The sequence below is a fragment of the Sturnus vulgaris genome, chromosome 1, assembly GCF_052056855.1.
Source record: "Sturnus vulgaris isolate bStuVul1 chromosome 1, bStuVul1.hap1, whole genome shotgun sequence".
In the NCBI taxonomy this organism is placed as follows: domain Eukaryota; kingdom Metazoa; phylum Chordata; class Aves; order Passeriformes; family Sturnidae; genus Sturnus; species Sturnus vulgaris.
In genome coordinates, this window is record NC_142243.1 from 50,774,129 (window position 1) to 50,794,716 (window position 20,588).

Genomic DNA, 20,588 nt, shown 5'->3' on the forward strand with positions numbered 1-20,588 from the left:
TTTAGTTTGATAATTGAAGTCATGGTTTTCAATACTTTGGGTTGACTTTTTAATTCTAAAAATTATTTATAATCACACACAGTTCTGAGTATTTTCTGGGGACATGGATATTTCATCTTAGAACATCATTAAAGAAAATGGCACCATTTGTTATGCACAACTGTGAAAAGAACAAACGGAAAACCTAACATATGGTTATAGACAAACCAGGCTATAACGTAATTCCCTGTCTACCAACAATAAGCTAAGAATAAAAATGTCTCACAAAAGTATTAGGGACTGTTGTACTTGCTAGGATTAAAAGCTGTTTACAATGCATTTATTTTCAGCCTCAAGGAATAAGCTTTCAGAATGAGATCACAGCATGTTTCCAACTCCATTTAATAGCCTTGCTCTTCAGTTGGGAACAAACATTCAATATATATGAACTAACAGGACCATGACAAAAGGAAACAGCCAGAATAGTTAACGAATCATTAAAAGGAAATTTCTGTAGACCAATGGCTTATCTCCCAGAGAACTAGGTCCATTTTCATACATTACTATGATTCCAGTCACAGTGCAGTGGCCAAATCTTCAAAGGAAAATCTGCACATATCAGCATTTCTCTTGGTTTTAGGCTCATGCCTACTACATTTTGGGTTTCAAGTGCAAGAGAAGCCATTTTCAGTATTTCATGCTACATATTTTTATTTGTCCTTTCCATCGAGGCATAATAGAGTTAAGAAGAAATACACCTCCTCTCCTAGAACAACAAACAAAAAGGAAAACTGCAGAAGTGCTGCAGCACAGCATTCACTTGCTCTGCATCAAAAACTACCCAACAGGCCAGGGCTTGAGTGCGAAAAGCACATAAGGAGACACTACTATAGAATCCACTCTGCTGTTCGCTCTGCTTGATGCAGGACTGTTTTGGTTTGAAAGACAGGTATTTGCTACGGAAAGGCAAGAACTCTTTTTTTTGAGATGGAGAGTGCAACCCCCTCCCTTTTAATTATTATAGTTTCAAATCAGAGGCTTTCAGGCAGAAGATATAGGGATAGGAATAACAGTTCTTTACTAATACATTTAACAAGGCAACCCGCAGAAACAACAGCTATAAAAATTGACAACAAAACAGAACAGTATAGTTCAGTTCCAGTCCTTTTTGGCCACAGGCTCCATCTCCCTGCACTCAGTTACCGGTGCTGTGGGGGCAGGGCAGGTCTCAATCAGCTGAAGGGCTGGAGTGATGGCGGCAGCGGCCCAGGGGTGAGAGGGATGGAGGAGCGACTCCCCCCTCACGGTGTCGGTCGTGGTGCTCGGCAGAGTGTCCAGAGGTAGTAGGATGAAGTGGGAAGGCAGCAGAGCGATGTCCGACAGCAGGGAATGTGGCTCCCAGCGTTGGGATGGGGGGGAAGATGCTAGGTAGGAGCCCTGGCTGTCTTCCTTCCACTCCACGAGTGAGCGAGAGAATGAGAATGAGAGCCCAGACCCCGTCCCACCTTTCCTTTTCTGGTCTCCCCCTATCCCCCACCTCCCTGCGAGAGAAAACTATTGCTACTAAGGAGTAGCCACAAATACTTAGCATAACAATGGGAAAAGTTCCACAGAAAGAAAAGGGAACAATTCAACTCCCAACATCATCCACCTTTGAATTTTTCTCATACTAATATGCTGTATCAAATTAAAACTGTTACATTATATACATACATGCAGTTACAGATATAGGCACAGCCATAGGTATTTCACCTTAAAACAAGGTCTTCTTGGAGCATGCATTAGGTTTTTCCATCTTTTTGCATCACCCACCAGGTGCAACCTGGTCCCTGAGCAAATACAACTCCCCGGATGGGATTGTCTTTGCTGGAGGCAGGATTCACCTAAACAGTTTTTCTTAGTATACTTTTCATGTGTACTACTGGAACCTTATCTCCATCTGGTGTTCCCAAGGCCGCAGATTGGGCAAAGTCTGCTCAGTTAGTGGAAACTCGGGTGTTCACTAACCAGGTGGCCTTTGGTAGATTAATCTCCCAGTTCTTGAAAGTTCCCCCACCCAGTGCCTTCAAGGTGGTTTTAAGCAGGCCATTGCAGCATTCAACTTTCCCTGCAGCTGGTGCGTGGTAGGGGATATGGTACACCCACTCAATGCCATGTTCTCTAGCCCAGGTGTTTATAAGGCTGTTCTTGAAATGAGTCCCGTTGTCTGACTCAGTTTTCTTAGGGGTACCATGCTTCCAAAGAATTTGTTTTTTAAGGCCTAAGATGGTGTTTCGAGCAGTGGCATGGGGCACAGGGTAGGTTTCCAACCATCCAGTGGTGGCTTCCACCATGGTCAGTACATAGCACTTGCCCTGGCGAGTTTGAGGCAGTGTGATGAAGCCAGTCTGCCAGGCCTCCCCATACTTATATTTGGATCATCGCCCCCCATACCAGAGGGGCTTCACCCACTTGGCCTGCTTGATGGCAGCACACGTCTCACAGTCATGGATAACCTGAGAAATACTGTCCATGGTTAGATCCACCCTTTGGTCTTGTGCTCACTTATAGGTGGCATCTCTGCCCTGATGATCTGAAGTATCATGGGCCAATCGAGTAAGGAACAACTTTCTCTTGTGTTGCCAATTTAAATTTATTTTTGACACTTTTATCTGTGCAGTCTGATCTACCTGCTCATTGTGTCAGTGTTTCTTATTAGCCTGATTTTTGGGGACATGGGCATCTACATGACAGACTTTTACAGGTAGCTTTTCTACCTGGGTGGCAATGTCTTTCTACTCATCAGCAGCTTGGATTAGTTTTCCCCTAGGTTGCCAGTTAGCCTTTTTCCACTTTTCCAGCTAACCCCACAGAGCATTGGCTATTATCCATGAATTAGTGTAAAGATAGAGGTTTGTTCACTTTTTTCTTTTAGCAATGTCTAGGGTCAGCTGAACAGCTTTGAGTTCAGCAAGTTGACTCGATCCACTTTCTTCTTCAGTAGCTTGTGCAACCTGTCGTGTTGGGCTCCATATGGCTGTTTTTTACTTCTGGTTCATCCTCACGATGTGGCAAGAACTATCAGTGAAAACAGCATAGCATGTTTTATCTGTTGGCAGTTGGTTATATGGTTGGACTTGGTTACTTGTTTTTGTTCCTCTTAGTCAGCAAGACCAAAGTTTTCACTTTCTGGTTAGGTGGTAATTATTTCCAAAATCTCACGGCAATTTGGGTTTTTAATATGGGCGGGTTGTGTGATGAGGGCAATCCACTTGCTCCATGTGGCGTCAGTGGCATGGGTAGAGGGAACCTTTCCTTTAAACATCCACCCCAGCATTGGTAATTGGGGTGCCAGGAAGAGTTGTGTTTCTGTGCCAATCACCTCTGAGGCAGCTGGAACTCCTTCATAGGCAGCCAAGATTTCCTTTTCTGTTGGAGTATAGTTGGCCTCAGACCCTCTGTAGCTTCGACTCCAGAACCCCAGTGGTCAGCCTCGTGTCTCACCAGGCACCTTTTGCCAAAGGCTCCAGGACAGACCATGGTTTTCAGCTGCAGAGTAAAGCACGTTCCTCACTTCTGGTCCCGTCCTGACTGGGCCAAGGGCTACTGCATGAGCAATCTCTTGCTTGATCTGGGCGAAGGCTTGCTGCTGCTCAGGGCCCCAGTGGAAATCGTTCTTCTTGCGGGTGACCAGGTAAAGAGGGCTCACAATCTGGCTGTACTCAGGAATGTGCATTCTCCAAAAGCCTATGGCACTTAGGAAGGCTTGTGTTTCCTTCTTGCTGGTTGGTGGAGACATTGCAGTGATCTTATTGATGACCTCACTGGGAATCTGGTGCCATCCATCTTGACACTTTACTCCCAGGAACTGGAACTCTTGGGCAGGCCTTTTGACTTTGTTCTTTTTAATGGCGAAGCCGGCTCCCAGCAGAATCTCAATGATCTTTTCTCCTTTCTGAAATACCTCCATTGCCATGTCGCCCCACACAATGATGTCATCAATGTACTGCAGATGTTCTGGAGCTCCACCTTTCTCCAGTGTAGCCTGGATCAATCCATGACAGATGGTGGGACTGTGTTTCCACCCCGGGGTAGTCGGTTCTAGGTGTACTGCACACCCCTCCATGTGAAAGCAAACTGAGGCCTGCACTCTACTGACAGAGGAATGGAGAAAAATGCATTGGCAATGTCAGTGGTGGCGTACCACTTGGCTGCCTTGGACTCCAGCTCATATTGGAGTTCCAGCATGTCTGGCACAGCAGCGCTCAGCAGTGGAGTAACTTCATTGAATGCATGACAGTCCACTGTCAATCTCCATTCTCCATCAGATTTACACACAGGCCAGATGGGGCTGTTGAAGGGTGAGTGGGCCTTACTGACCACCCCTTGGCTCTCCAGCTCACAGATCATCTTGTGGATGGGGATCATGGCATTTTGATTCATCTGGTCCTGCCAGCAGTGCACTGTTGGTGCAGGTAGCAATTGGTACCTGTTGCTTTTATACCTCCAGGAGTCCTACTGCAGATGGGTTTTCTGATAGCCCAGGCAGAGTGTCCAACTGCTTAATGCCCTCTGCTGCCACAGCAGCTATTCCAAAAGCCCACCTGAGTCCCTTTGGGTCTTTGTAATAGCTGTTCCTGAGGAAGTCTATGCCTAGGATACATGGTGCCTCTGTGCCAGTCACAATTGGATGTTTTTGCCACTCCTTCCCAGTCAGGCTCACCTCAGCCTCCAGCAAAGTCAATTCCTGAGATCCCCCTGTAACTCTGGCAATTGAAACAGGTTCTTCCCTGACGTGCCCCGATGGTATTAATGTACAATGGGAACCAGTGTCAACCAATGCCCTGTGTTCCTGTGGCTCTTATGAGCCAGGCCATCAGATCCACACCATCCAAAAGACCCGGTTTTCCCGTGCCTCTCCCTGGCTAGAGAGCATACATACTGGAGGTTCCTTCAAGGGGATCTGACAGATCATCCTCCCTTTTGTAATACCTTGCACCTTGGTCATGGGAGGTTGAGGCTACCTTCACTTTAGTGGAGCTCTTTCGGTCGGTGTTTCTTTCCTTGAGTTGACCCACCCATGCTGCCAGGACAGAAGTGGGTTTTCCATCTTACCTTCTCATGTCTTCCCCGTGGTCACGCAGAAAGAACCACAGGTCAGCTCATGGGGTGTACGCCCTCGCCTTAGCTGGGGGGCGTTGGGCTCTAATTTTGGGGTCCATGACTCGCACTGGTGCTGCACTGATCTTCCTCACCTCTTCCCTTATCTCCTTTATCTCTTTAAACTCCTCTTTGAGTTACTTAATCACAGTAGAGACACGAGCCTGCTCTGGGCCAGCCATCATACTCTCAAAATTTCTGAGCCTGTTGGCAACAGAACCCACTGTCACTTGGTTGTTATCAGCATTAATCATTGCAATAAAGGTGGTGTATTGAGATGGCCCCAGGTTTGCCAGATTCCACAACATCTGTCCTGTGCACCTGACCTTGTCGGGGTCATTATCATGCTGTCTATCCCTTCCAGAGAGCACCTCCAGTACTGCCACTTCTCTCAGCTGTTGGATCCCTTCCTCAAGGGTCTTTGAACATATTCTATGGTGGTACTCCTGCATTCTCTTTCTGTGGACAAACTTTTCTCTTACACTCATTAAAAGTCACTCTCAGAGGGAAAGGAGGCCTGGCTCCCTTACAAATACCTGGTCCACACCTGAGTCCTGGGTCAAGCATCCTAAATTCCTTGCCTCAGTACCATCCAGTTGCACACCTGTACCCACAAGGTCCCAGACCTGCAGTAACCAGGTTGTAAAAGCCTCACGGCCCCATCGTACAATGTTTTTTTGCAGGTTACAGAGATTCTTGTATGACAGTGACTCGGTGATGATCTCAACTTCTGGCTCCCCTGCTGGTTGTGAGGGGTCTCCTTCCTGACCCTTATTATCTAGGTGCTTTGTTTTCATCTTAGACTTCCTAGTTTCCACAGGGTGAACTGCTGCTGGCTGTGAGTGCCCTCGCAGTTCAGCTGGAAACTGGACAGATGTAACGTCTGTGAGTTCCACTGGTGCACCATCATAGTCTCTGTCTTTAAGGCAGGGAGAGAGTTTCTCACCAACTGGGGAAAGGTACTCCTTCAGCATCTGGCTAATCTCACATATCTCCTTTGCTAGAACCCCCACCCACTCCGGGTGGTTCCTTTCTGAGGTGGGCTGTGGGGCAGGATCAGGCTCTGGGGCATAAGTAGGATAAGTATTAGGGTCGTTATCCAAGTCAATCTCCCCTTATCTCTGAATGTTAGATAGAACAGGTTTAACAGAGATATCAGCAACACCAGCCACAGTATAATGTCATTAGCATTTGGAGCAGATTTGAACCCCTTGAAGACTGGTGGGGTGAACTTCAAAAACGGTGTGATGGGTTGGGAGAAAATTTCACCTGCTGTCACTTCCTCGCAGTAACTACCATTATTGAAGTAGCCCCAGAAACTTAGAGTGCAATAGCTCTGAATCCATGTGGCCATCTTCCAGAAAAAATTAAAAATCCATGAATTCCTCAACTGATCAACCCACAAAACGAACTGGATAATAGCCACAGTAACCTTGGTTATGAGACTCATGTTTAAAAAAGGGCTTTCAAATGGGAGAGATATAGCAGTGACCACATGGAGGCCAATCCAGGGTAAGCTGGACAGCATGGTGTCACCTACCACAAACTTGCGTAACTCAAGAACTGTTATCCCCTTTTCTACCCCTCTCTCAATGCCCTCAGGCAATGCCCCATGTTCTGGGCGCCAAAATCTGTCTTGGTTTGAAAGATAGGTATTTGCTACGGAAAGGCAAGAAGCCCTTTTTCTGAGATGGAGAATGAAATCTCCTCCCTGCTAATTATTACAGTTTCAAATCAGAGGCTTTCAGGCAGAAGATATAGGGATAGGAATAACAGTTCTTTACTAATACATTTAACAAGGCAACCCGCAGAAACAACAGCTATAAAAATTGACAACAAAACAGAACAGTATAGTTCAGTTCCAGTCCTTTTTGGCCACAGGCTCCATCTCCCTGCGCTCACTTACCAGTGCTGTGGGGGCAGGGCAGGTCCCATGCAGTCAAAGAGGGCTGGAGTGATGGCGGCAGCGGCCCAGGGGTGAGAGGGATGGAGGAGCGACTCCCCCCTCACGGTGTCGGTCGTGGTGCTCGGCAGAGTGCCCGGAGGTAGTAGGATGAAGTGGGAAGGCAGCAGAGTGATGTCTGACATCAGGGAACGTGGCTCCCAGCGTTGGGATGGTGGGGAAGATGCTAGGTAGGAGCCCTGGCCGTCTTCCTTCCACTCCACGAGCAAGTGAGAGAGCGAGCCCAGGCCCCCGTCCCACCTTTCCTTTTCTGGTCTCCCCCTATCCCCCACCTCCCTGCGAGAGAAAACTATTGCTACTAAGGAGTAGCCACAAATACTTAGCATAACAATGGGAAAAGTTCCACAGAAAGAAAAGGGAACAATTCAACTCTCTACAAGGATGATGGACACTTCTTAGTTGTAATACTCTCCCCAGCTAAGTACTGTGTGGCCTTGACATGTCCCTTAACTTTTGGCTTCATTTTCTTCCCCTGCTAAATTAGATAGATGCTTCTTCTCCAAAAATTACATAGAAGCCCAGCTGCCAGCATGCTGCTTGAAGACATAAGCATTATATAACAGCTACGTGTGACTAATGCTTGGTGGTTGTACAAGTTATTTCTGTCTTCATTCTGCTTTTTAAGGATGATCTCCTGTTATCAAAAGATGACTACATACATGTTAGTGGTTTTTCAACAGTTGCGTATTTACATTCCACCCAAAATAAAGCTCACTGTGAATGGAGAAGAAGAAAATCAGCTGTAATAAACAGTTCTCTGAAACATAAATCAACTCCACGTTAGTTACCAGGAACTGAGGAAGCTCTGAATTTAACCAATATTTCCAGGTTTCTGCGTACTCACTAATCAAAGCTTTATCTTGCTTATGGGAACTGTGAGTGACGTTTTTACTGCTTATAATCTTTGTAAAACATAAAAACAATGGTGCACTAATAATTACTTTTCCAAAAGATTATGTTCCTCCTGGTTATGTTGTTATTATCATGCCTTTTTATAAACCATTGACTTTAAGTGCTTGGTTGTACTGTTGATTGTTTCAATTAGCCAGGCATCAGTTATGTTTCCTTTATTCACTAAATTGGCAAAGCCTGGAGAAGAAGACAAGCTTATTTTTCCCTTCTGTAATTCATGGAATAAGAGCAATTTTTTTGTCATTATTAACAACAATACAGAAATACTTTGTTCTCTTTAAACTGACTTGATTCCCAGCCAAAAAAGCTTTGACAAAAGCCACGAGTTGATATATAACAATGTCTGCTATAAGAATAGAATTGCATATTCTTCTATGATGAGAAAGGAATTAACTGCTTAAATCATTGCATGAAAGAATCTTCTAATATTTTCCAAGAAAAGAGGAGGTGTCAAATTTTATCAAAGTGGTGGTCACAATGACTTTTAATTACACACAACTGAAATTCACTTCAGTTGCCTGTTACAACTATTTCAGTCATAATTTTTGTTATTTTCCAGTTATGCTATATTTAACTGATACACAAGAAGCAAGCCTCAATCTGTCAGGAAAGTGCATATACTTAAAGCAGTAACAAGCATTTCTAGAAAGCCTTCAAAGGTCACACACATACCCAAATCCTATAGCTACAATTTATATGGCTTCAAAATCTTGTTTCCATATTTATAAACAAGTGGGAAAAGGAGGAAGTGAGAGGTGGTATGAGAAATACACTTCAATGAGTTCAAGCACTTGCATTATATATCTGAGAATAAAATGTGCTTTTTCTTTTACTGTCCTCCTGAGACCTAATAATTATTAAATATAAATATTCCTTAGAAATGTTAAGATGCATCAATGAGTGTGTCTGTTTTATCTGTATACACATCTATCCATATATTCTAGTGTATTATGGATTATCAATGGTGCAGCATGGCCAAGGAGGATGCTGAGGATGCTGCTGTGGACAGGCAGGGGTGAGGCAGCATAACTGATCAAAGGCACCCTCCACACCACCTAAACTGTGCACATGAGCACAAGGAAATGGAAACTAGAACCCACAGAGCAATACAAACCTCCACATGATCAAGACATTATGGTCTTGTAGGGCAAATACTGACACCAACTCTCTAGAGAAGCACAGAAGATGGAAGAAACTAGGATTTGGGGGCTCAAACAGGTATCAGAAACAAGAAATTCAGCATCTATGACCAAAGCACAGGTGCTCCCTAGGGAGAAAATGTCGTCCCTTGCAGGGAGCACAGCTTCTGTGATTCATTTTTTAGTTTTACAAATCACTTGTGATCATCGCAGTCCATCCCATGTGGGGGTGGGGAGAAATCACAAAAATTCCTCTAGAAGACATTTCCTTGGAGTGTTTTAGATCATATTCTGGACATGGAGTACAATTAAATGAATCTTAAATTCATCTTAAATTAAATGAATCTTAAATGAGACTTAAGCCGTGAAGAAGTTGTGTATACAAAGCATCAACATCTATATCTTAAGGAATTGCCTGGTTATACCAGCTAAAACAGCAGATATCAGGGTTTTGCAGAGGTCACCCATTGCAACTAAAAATGTATTACTGCCATTTGTATTTCAAAACTTATCCTTTCCCTTGACCATCAACTTTTGTTCATTAATTAAAATATTGCCACTCAGTTTGCATTCTTCTTGGCTCTCCTGCTGGAGATCACAGTTTCAGTAATTAACTGAAAATTAACTGAATGATTCACCATTCTGCGATCAAGACACAGCTTGAAGGGGAATTAAATTTTTACAAGGAGTTTTACAGCACAATTTAAAACAGAAGGCAGCCGTGAAATAGGATCTAGGTATGGCATTGCTGTGAATAAGATAGTGTTATTTAAGCCCTTCAATTTCTTTAGGAGGCTTCCACTTAGAAAAGCAACAAACACCCCTAAACTTTAGCAGCAACTAAACTTGCACGACAGAAACCACGTATCTGGGAATTGTTTTAATATATTGGTCCCAATATAGCATAAACAAAACACAGTTTAAGTGGGCAGAGGAAAGACAGCAGTAAAAATGTCTGTTTTTTTCCTTAAGAAAATTTCTGCTGAAGGCATGTAAAATAAAGACCATAGGGGGAAAAAAAAGAATAATTTTACTTGGAACAGAAAACATTTGATTCATTTCATAGTACTAACAAGTATCTTCAAGTACTTGAGTATGAAGAATGCCTCTGGCACTGAGCTCAGAGCAGCCAGGAATGTAGCTCACACAGGTTACCAGTGTGCATCAGCAGCTGGCTCCAGGATGCAAAATGAGTCCTCTAGAAATGCGCCATCTTGATCTCCTCTCCTTGCTGTAAATTATTTAAAGTTGCAACTTCCAGGGCGAGTGCACACTGTTAGTGCCCAGGACTGAAGCAGTAACATGTCAAGTACCAGTTCACTAGATTAGATGTACAGAAACAAAACACAATCACAGGCATCCTTTTACAGCAAGTAAATTTTACATTATCTACAGCCCCACTGTTGGAAAAACTACTGGTGATTTTTTTTGAGGAGTCATACCCTCTCTTTCCTCCCTGTTGTTCATCCTTGCCTCCTCTGCCATGTTTTACACCATATCAGGACAGAGATTTTGAGTCAGGACTGGTGGTTATTTCAGCAACAATAGGCAGACATACGGCATCAGTTTAGACCAGATAAAATCCTGAGTAGAAAAAGAAAGTCAAATTTCACAAGGACTGGATCAAGACAGTGTCAAATGCAGCAGGACAGTTGCTGTTAGTTCCAGCCTGAACAAGCTCCAAATGCTCACTCAGCTCAGAGGTATGGAATTGAAAACAGAAAAGGAAACCTAGTGAAGAACTGGACTGTGAGGATATGAGAAAAGAGGAATTGCGACAGACTGCAGAGAAGGAAGCAATAGTGCCATAGTCAGACACTGTCTGACACAGCAGTTCCTATGAACTTTTATACCAGCTGATAGCAATTTCCCTGAACTTTACTGACACAGTGGAAGCATATGGAGACTGTAATAGGGAAGCAGTAAAACATGAGAATAAGAGTGGATCAAGAAGTCAGGTAGAATGCCAAACTTAGACAAAGAAATGGGATTGGAAGTCAGCAACAGAACTATCCTCACATGGTCTACTCCTTTGCAGTTTTCCATAGAGAACATCTACCTGCTTTTGTTGTCACTTGCCATATCAGCTTACATTGATTTATAACTTTTTTAAATAACAGGAAGAAGTACATGCACACAATGCGGGAATATATTAAGAGAACATTAGTAAGGTACTCAGTGAGACAGGAGAAAACTAGAGTTATCGCCCACATCCTGCATTGCATCAAAAGCAGCATGGCCAGCAAGTGAAGGGAGGTAGTTCTCCCCCACCTTTCCAGTCTCATGAGACCTGCAGTGCAGCACCCAGCTCTGGGGCCCTTGACATATAAAGGATGTGGATCCGTTGGAACAACTCCAATGGAGGGCATGATGGTGATCAAAGGGCTGGAGAACTCCTCCTATGAAGACAGAGCTTGGGATGTCCAGCCTGGAGAAGGCAGCAGCTCTGGGGATACCTTAGAATGGCCTTTCAGTACCTAAAGGGACCTAGGAGAGAGTTGCAGAGGGATATTTACAAGGGCATGGAGTGATAGGACAAGGGAGAACGGCTTTAAACTGAAAAAGGAGAGACTTAGACTAGATATGAGGTAGAAATTTTTACTGTGAGGGTGGTGATACAGGTTGTCAGAGAAGCTGTGGATGCCTCATCACTGGCAGTGTTCAAGATGGGGCTCTTAGCAAGCTGGGGTAGTATAAGGTCCCCCTGCCTGTAGCAGAAGCCTTGGAATTAGATCATCTTCAAGGTCACTTCAAATCCAAATAATTTCTTTTGTGAATTCACTTCCTCCTTGCATATAAGACAATTTAGATATATATACAATTTTTCTTGTGTCTACTCCAAAGTACATTGGACCCTCCTTTTCAGGTAAACTGCATTAAGGACCATGTTGTAAAGAAATATATGTAACTAGAAGAGCTGAAAAGTGTGTGAAAAAATATAGGAAGATCAGTTACTCTCCTTAAGGCACTGCAGCCCTGAAGAACTGGATTTTGTCTCAACTAATTCCATTGAGTTTCAAAGCAATTTATTTAATCTACACTTTTCAGAGAGGATCAGTCTGGTAGTCAAAACATCCTGAGACCTGATCCACAAACTTGCTTAGTGCTCACAGCTGCAAGGGCATATACCTTGCAGGGAAGAGGTACTTCAGACCACAAGGTAATATATCACAACACATAGTTAACGTTAAGTCATCCCAAAATTCAGGACTGGAGAATCTCAAGTTGCTTTCTTGCCTAGATTAAAGTACTTTTGACTTTATTTTCTGCACCTTGGCTGCCACTGAATGCAGTACAAGCCCTCCCTTTGCAGGTATCACAGATAGGCTAATCCATATTTGTTACTGTAGAAACAGCCATGACAAAAAAGCCCAGAAGTTAATAAGCTTGTATTAACAGCAAGATCCAAAAAACACACAGCAAGAGGCATGAAGAGCCAGGGTAAACAGCAGAGTAGAGGCTCATTAGGAAAGCTTTGTCCATCACATATACTGGTGGAGAGAGAGTCCCTGTGGATAAAAAAAGCAGCATGTGATAATGTAATTAAATATGTATATCTTAATGCACAGGAACATGGGTTGGGGCGAACAGCAGTGCTAATTAACAGTCATAAAAGCTTGACTTCGTAACCTGAATAATAGATTTTTAACTATCTGGCCTCGTAGAAATATATTTTTTAATACAGTGAAGAAATACATTGGACAAGCCTTTTGTGCTCAGAATGCAGTTGATGATAAGGCAGTTATAAACTATACTATGCAATATTATTGTAAAGCACATGGTATCATAACCATGGTTTACATAACCAAATAAAAGAAGCACAGTCTTTTTAGATTACCAAAGTGTATTTTATTCAATAAGATTAGCTGAACTTGAAAAAAAAAAACAAACCACAAACTCATCGTGGTATTTACGGGAAATCTTACCTGCATTAGCTACTGGAGCAGAAGGAAAACAAAACGATGTTTCAGTATCATTTATCAGCTGAATTCTTTCAAAAACAGTTTTAATACTATCACAAGGAAAAGAAAAAAAAAAAAAAAAAGGAGGGGTGTCAGTTATCAGTTTAATTTCTATAACATCTTTTCTGCTACCCTAATGGGCATTTCCATGCCAGCACTTCCATGTCTGATATGCACCAGTGTAGGGGAAATCAACTGCTGACCCGGTCTAACCCAGTCTGTAGAAAATGAAAATCACTCAGCAGTTCAGACAGTGTTCTAAGTTCGCTGAAGAAAAAGTAATTTGGCCTTACATAAAAAAGAAAAATAATCCAAATAATATCTCTACACAGTCTTAGCCCTAAAAGATCATATAAAATTAGCATGATGGGATTCCAAGTTCTTTATCTTTCACAATTTCACATCAAGCATGCTTAAATTTGCATGCAATATTATTTTTCCTTTAACTGTCAGCCCTGCAAACTCAGCTATATGTCAAGTTGGGCTCCTTTTGTCCCACACATCACCAACAGAACTAAAGTTTCTCTCAGCCAAATCTGTCTGGTCCCCTTATGTGAATTTCCAGAGTGTCAACTACAAGAAAATGTCCTTAGTGGTTACACCTAGACTGAGGACTACAGGAGACATGCACCTCTGGACCCTCTCTCTGGCCTCAAGAGGGCAAGCAAGAAGACTTCAAAACTTTGTATTGTACACTTTATCTTCAGCACATCTGCTTTTTATTTTAAAAACAAACATATATTGTGTCATGCAAACTGCAAACCAGAGATCCCCAAATTTTTCAGTCCCATAAGTTTCCGTTCTCATTCCTCCCCAGTCTCTCATGCTAGAAAGAAAGGAGTGAGTCTACTCTTTTCCCCCTGACCATTTATCTCACTCCCTTTTCACCTCCTGTTTTGGGACATGGACCTTGGAGTTAATGGGAGATCCTAGAGGACAAAGAGCACCAGGGCAGCTAAAATCAGGCAGATGTTGCAGCAAAGGAGTTCCTAAGATGAGAAGGACTGTCTAGAGTGACAGTCTGATGGAAAACCTTTGCAGCTGGCTGAACTTCAGCAGAAGGAGGGAGCCTGAGGGATGCTCATACTGGAAAACCCTCCCCGTGGCTATTGGAACTCTGGACTTTCCCATTCTGAGGATGTATGGTGCCTCTGTGACACCCTCAGCCCCAGTGCAAGTGTCATCCCACAGCAAAACGCTTGTAGGAGGCTCAGCATGTCACAATATACGACCATATTTACTGTATGAGAATCACGATGGCTAAGTGACATTTAGCAGCCACCTTTCCTTCTTTCTCCTGAAAGGTAAGATAAACTCAAGAGTTTTCTCTGCCTTATTTCCCCCCTCCACGTTCTCCTTCACTAAATGTTCACAGCTGGAACATTTGCAGTCTGTGCTGGTGTTCTCCTGTCCAGCTCCTCCAAGAAGGGAGCAGCAGGGTCTGGATTGCTGCAGGGCAGCCTGGGTTGCTCTGTTACATTCCCCTTTCCAACCAGAAACAGCGCTTGGGCAAAAATTAAGCACCTTCCTAGGTGCTTATCTTCTTCCACTGCAGGCCCACAACCACCCCACTGTACCACTGCAGGTTTTCTAAATCAAGCCATTTGTAATTAAAAAATAAAATATTTACAGCAAACACAGATGGTTACTGACACGTGTTAATGTTAAACTGAGCTGAATCACACCCGGAGCAGCAGATGAAGATAAAGATTTCATGAAGACTGGTAATGACTCACAAGTGTCATAATTTTTACTTTTTTTGGAGCAGAACCCCACTTTAATTACCTTTTCTGACATTTTAAGGGTAGCAAATTAAAAAGCGAGCATAAAGAAAGGTCTTATAGAGAAGTATACAGATGCATAATCTGTAAAGAATTATGTGAAATATGTAAGACTGCACATGAAATGAATCAGTGCCTTTGGAGGTGTGAGGCTTGGTTTAAGCTGAATAAAACAAAAAAATAATATCATGAAACTTCTCATTTATTTAATTTCTTTCAAAGATGACAGACTGTGTGTTTTACCGGGAACAGCCAAGGCTGCTTTTTGCAGTTTGCCTGCTTTACATCTGCCCCAGTAACCAGGGAAGTCAGTTCTACAGTCCAGGACCTTCCATCAAGGATCTTTCAGGAGAAGGACACAGCTGACAAGAGGGAAATAAAAACATCTTACAAAACTCTGGCATTTGCTAGAATCCTTCTGGCAAAGTCCTCCATGTGTTTCTCAAGGTTCACTGTACAGGGAGTTTCATGTTGATGCTCTTGACTCCTGAAGTACCACATATTTCAAATTAATTATTCATGTTTCATTACAAAGTAAGTTTTTTTAGTCCTGTTAGCCAACAATGCCTCAGTCAGAGGAGTAGGATTCTGCTTCTTCTTGTGGGAGACTTTATTTGCATTGCTTCCTAAATCTCAACTTGATGACTCATCAGTTGCAACTGAACAAACCCAGTGAAAATAAAAGAGCCTGCAGAGGTGTCACTGAGAGTTTAATTAAGCTTCCAGATCCTTTATTACCAATAACCTCATTGCGTAACTAAAGGAAAGACTCGCCCGAGTCTGATTCTCCATATGGTTTGCAAAAGGGGAAATCACACAAGTTTTTTTTTTTGTAAATATAGCACATTTAAGAGATGCTAACTCACAACCCCATTATTACAGAACCACTTTTTCAGAAGAGACTCGTATATTAAAGGCAACATTGCAAACAAAAAAAATTGTTTCACAGGACTTATAAAGGAAGATGGGTTTCTCAGGGAAAACTGTAAGCCAGTGCTAATTAGACTCAAAAGCATGATGACAAGGAGAAAGATCACGATTTTCACATCACCAGACATTTCCCAGCATTTCTATTAATTACTATTTGGGGTGATGAGAAAACTAAAAGCTGGAAAATAGGTGCAGGCTAGCACTATTGATGTTGTGGGAGATGGTGTTTTCAGAATGTCTACTGAGAGTTTCCTCCATGAATACATGGCATAATTGTTTTGCATTCTTACAATAATTAGACTGCATAAACAGTACTAGCAACAGAGAGAAGATGGTAAACATGCCTGACTTTCATTTGCAGTGAAAGCCAACCACTGCTAGGTAAGATGAACAATGTGTAAGCATTACCAAAACTCCAAATTTACATTAGAATCAATCAAGGCAGTAGCTCCCACTCTTTTCTCATTGTTTCCAGAATCTAGTGAACACTCCAAAAGTTGGAGTTTGCCCATACCCTGAAATTGAGAAAAACATGGAAAACAGTATACTGTTACAGAGAAATGTCACATTCACCTCTTCAACTCCCCCATTTTCAGCTCTGATTCCAGTTGTATTGAAGCTAATTAAAAGATTCACATTAGCTTCAGTGAGATCTGGATCAGATCTGAGGCAGTTAAAGTCATCATACTGTTCTTATTCTATTTGCAAGAAAGATTCTAATTTTATTTACAAGAAAATCTATGTAACACTAATTTCAAAGGTTGTTAAATGTCAAGGAATCACTAAGTTAAAGGAAATGAAAAAAGCAGTGACAGAAACCAACTCAATTCGCCCTAGAGCTGTCGGAAGAGAAGGAAGGACCACAAACTTCCCTTATTTTTACAAAATTATAGATATTTCTGCAGAAAACAAAGCAAGCTAGGTTATCTTATAAATGGGGAAATGAATCCCACACAACTTCCCTTAGTCACTGTACGCTGTAAGTCCAGCTGGTGCCAAAATTGTGACGCTTTGGAGAACATGACCAGAAAAAGCAGCAGTGAAAACAGATACAAAGCTTGTAGAGACACTACCAGATAAAGATACATTCAAAAGTCAGGCTAGCATGCCCAAGGTAATTAACTTGAGTATTAAAAAAATATATATAGACAAGGTAACTAAAGCACAGCTCAAATTCAGAGGTTTGAACAGCTGCCACTAACTTGAATTGAACTAAGTTATCTTTGCTGACAATTTAAGGCCATTAGCCAATTCAGGTTAAGCCACAGGTAGAGATTTATCAGACGCTAACTCTTAGCTGATGTGTCCAAACATCCAACAAAAATTTTAATGGAAAAGGTCATGCTATTTCAGAAGGTCAGCATTACTACAAGAAAGGGACTAACACAGGAGGATCAGTTTTATCTGGAGAGCTGAAGGGTGGATTCCCGAGATAAAATTCAGTCAACCTCTTGAGAAGAGAGTGAGTTGCTATAATAATTGCACTTCTACTACATAACGCAGCTGTAATATGTTTTGTAAGCTTCATTTCACTTGCTGTTTTGGGAGTTTGCTAAGCTCTCAACATTTCAGTGTCAAAACTGTATTCAAAGCATATAGAAAACCGCAAGAAGCATCAAAAGAAAAAAGGGGAGCTAAAGAAAAAGGAAACAAGGAAATGGAAAGACAAACTTGCATGCAAACTTACATATATGCAGGTTTTCATGTCTCTATAAGGTTAGTAACAAAAGTATGTGTAACAAATTACCAGGTTCAAGGATAAACTCTTAGCTTATACCCTCACACAGGATGGGTTTCAATGTAAATGCTCAGAGGAAGGAGCTAGAAACTTTTTGCGCTATTGCGAGGCCTGGTTCTTGTTGGGTTTGGGTTTGCTCTTTTTTGAAACAGGAAACCTTTTAGTACTCGGTGTAGCAAAAGTTCAGTTTATGGGGTTGTTCCCAAATACTGTGTCTCACAACCTGAAAACTGCTCCATTAGCTCAAACCAGTGGCCTGTCCAGTCCTGCTGACATTGCATACTGTGAATGTACCCTGAGGAAGGCAGAAAATAATGCTGCATAGTGAAACGTTATGGAGCAGTTCTCCTATAAATAATCTGCTCAGTTATTAAATAGAAGCAGACACAAGTGATATAACTACAGAAACCGGGGGATGCAAGGGCACAGCCAGCATTCTACCCGGGAGAGGTCTCGCTGTCACATGTCACAGCATCTCCATCTGACACAAGAACCCTCTCTACCCTTTGAGCCCCTGCCTGTAACCCACATACCTCCGGCCGTGGAGATTTCGCAGATGAGGGAAGATTCATCAGCCTCAAATATGTTTTAATACACGGTTGTGCAATGGTTTAAAACCCTTACACCGCATTTTATTTACTTTTTTTTTTTTTTTTTTGCACAGCACCAGTGTGCTCTGAGCAGCCCACAAGCATTCGCCCCGAGTGAAGTACTCTCATGCTGACTATTAAGAGTGCAAGTTACTTCAAATCTTCTATTTTTATGGAAGAACAGATGACACCGTGCGTGCCTCTCTGAGCGACAACCCTGACTTCACACTCAGACTTCAAAGCTTGCCCCGGGACTCGCGCGGCTGCCGCGGCGTTTTCTCAGACTCGGAAAGGGGCGCAGGCGGCGTGACCCGCACCCAGCAGCATGGACTAGCTCTCCGCGCTGCAGCAGCCCCTTGTTCTGCTTCCCCAAGCAGCCCACTTCTCTACTCTCCTCTACAACACAAAACGGGAGGGAAGTGGCTCCTCTTTAATCCAAAATATAGGTAATTAAAGGAGCACAGTGAAATAACCACCCTAACTTCGGACCTTCGGGGATCTCTCTCCTCTCCCAAAGCTCTCGCCTCAATCCCACGGCCGAGAGGCATCGCACCTTCCTCCGTCATCTCCAGCCCCATTTTCCAGCCCAAACGGCCCCGAAAGCTTCCCCCGCTCTCCGCAGCCCCGCAGACAGGCAAGAACCTGGGCAGGAACTTTCGCCGCCGCCGCTTCATGTCCCCCTACAGCCGGGGCGCCGCGCCGCCAGCCCCCCCCCTCCTCCCGGAACGAGCTGGCGACCTGTCGGAGAACGGTCTCGATGGGACGGCGCGGAGGCTGCCCCCGGGTAAGGGGACGAGGGAAGGGGCACTCACCCCGACAGTGACAGCAGGAGCCCGCCGCGGGGTGGAGCGGGGGCGGTGCGGCGGCTGGCATGGTGCGGAGGCAAGGCGAGGCGAGGCTCCGGCTACGGGCTGCCCGCACGGAACAGCACGCTTTCTCCCATCCACCTCCCGCCTGCTAGGGCAGTCGGGGAGCGGGAAGGAGGGGAGCCGGCGGAGAGGCGGCGCCTCGCACCAGCCACACTGGCGGTCGCACCTCCTTGGGTTGCCCGCCCTCCCCGGGGCTGCCCCGCAGGCGGCACCGCCCCTCCGCGGCAGCCTCAGAGCCTGCCCGCCCCCGGACTGCTGCCCGCCCGCTTCCCGCCTTTCCCCAGCGCCCGGCTCGGCCCCAGCCGCCAGGATGTCCTCGTTCGCCCCCCAGCCGGGCGCCCGCACGCCGGGCGCGGGTGTTTTCTTACGTGCCCGGGGGCTCCATGCGTCCCCGAGGGTGTCCCCAGGTGGCAGGATGTAGGGCACTGCTCCCAGTCCGCTCATGAGTGAAAATACTTTTACTGTCGCCCTGTAGATGCCAAGTAGACTTGGAAAATAATTCACAGAATCACAGAATATGCTGAGACCCTCAAGGATCATCGAATCCAACTCCTGGCCCTGCACACTAACATCCCCAAGAGTCACGCCATTGACCTAAGAGCACTGCCCAAACATTTCTTGAACTCTGTCCTGCTTGGAGCTGTGACCACTTCTCTAAGGAGCCTGTTCCAGTGCCCAATCACCCTCTGGGGGAACAACCTTTTCCTGATACCCAACCAAAACGTCCCCTAACACAACTTCAGTTTCGCTTGGATTAAAAGAGGCAAGGACTAAACAATGTAAATAACGTACACACTGGATGCAAGAACAACTGGTTGCCCAGTATCTACTTAAAATATGAGAAGGGAGTTTATTTCATCCAGACTGGATGCTGGCTACCTGGCTGGCACACCTGAAAAATAGGCAAGTGATGAGCCACAAGGTTGATTTAAGGGTTGTAAAAATAGAAATTGGTCCCTATACCCTGCTACAAAAGGAGATGCAACTTGATAACAGCACATATATACCTTCACAGGGGAAAATACCGCAAATTAAAAGGCCCCTCAACTTTGTAGTTAAAATGGATATGAAAGTCTATGTTTGGAAGCTGAAGGTGGGTAAATACGAATAAGAAATTTTATCAATGGGAGTGAATAATCACTGGCATAAATTCTAGAGGGAAGCTGTATTTTATTCTTTGGAAATCTCCTAAAAACACAAGATGTCTCTGTGGAAAATAATATGTAAATACTGTATGAATAACTGATAAATACAGTATCCCAAAAAATAAGCTGGACTTACATGAAAAATTTAGTGGCCAGAGATATCTAATAGGTCAGACTAAAAGATGTAGTGTTACATCATTCTGGCCTCAAACTGTATGAACAAGACAAAGCAGAATATGCTAAACATGTATCTTATACTCTGATTTTTGTCATTTACTAAAAGTATTGTCAAGCTTCCCTGTTTAATGGCTTGTCTCCTATGATTTTACTTCCAGGGTATTTAATAATTTTGGGGGCAACAGAGTCTTACACAAACACCTTTGTAAAAGTAGATGTTGAACAATATTTTCCCTAAAATGTATTTCATTGTACTTATAAAGA

General features: G+C 43.6%; 1 protein-coding gene across 3 annotated transcripts in view; it reads right to left on the minus strand.

The window, feature by feature from the left end:
• Positions 1 to 19,024, minus strand: part of DCLK3 (doublecortin like kinase 3) — a 36,059-nt gene extending 17,035 nt beyond the window's left edge. For all 3 annotated transcript variants that reach the window (XR_015804460.1, XR_015804457.1, XM_014891668.2), the window contains exon 1: positions 18,946 to 19,024. Coding sequence is in view for 1 of the 3 variants with exons in the window: in XM_014891668.2 (XP_014747154.2) it covers positions 18,946 to 19,006 (61 nt within the window). In the remaining 2 variants the exon portion in view is untranslated. The remainder of the gene's footprint in view (positions 1 to 18,945) is intronic.
• Between the last annotated feature and the right edge of the window lie 1,564 nt (positions 19,025 to 20,588).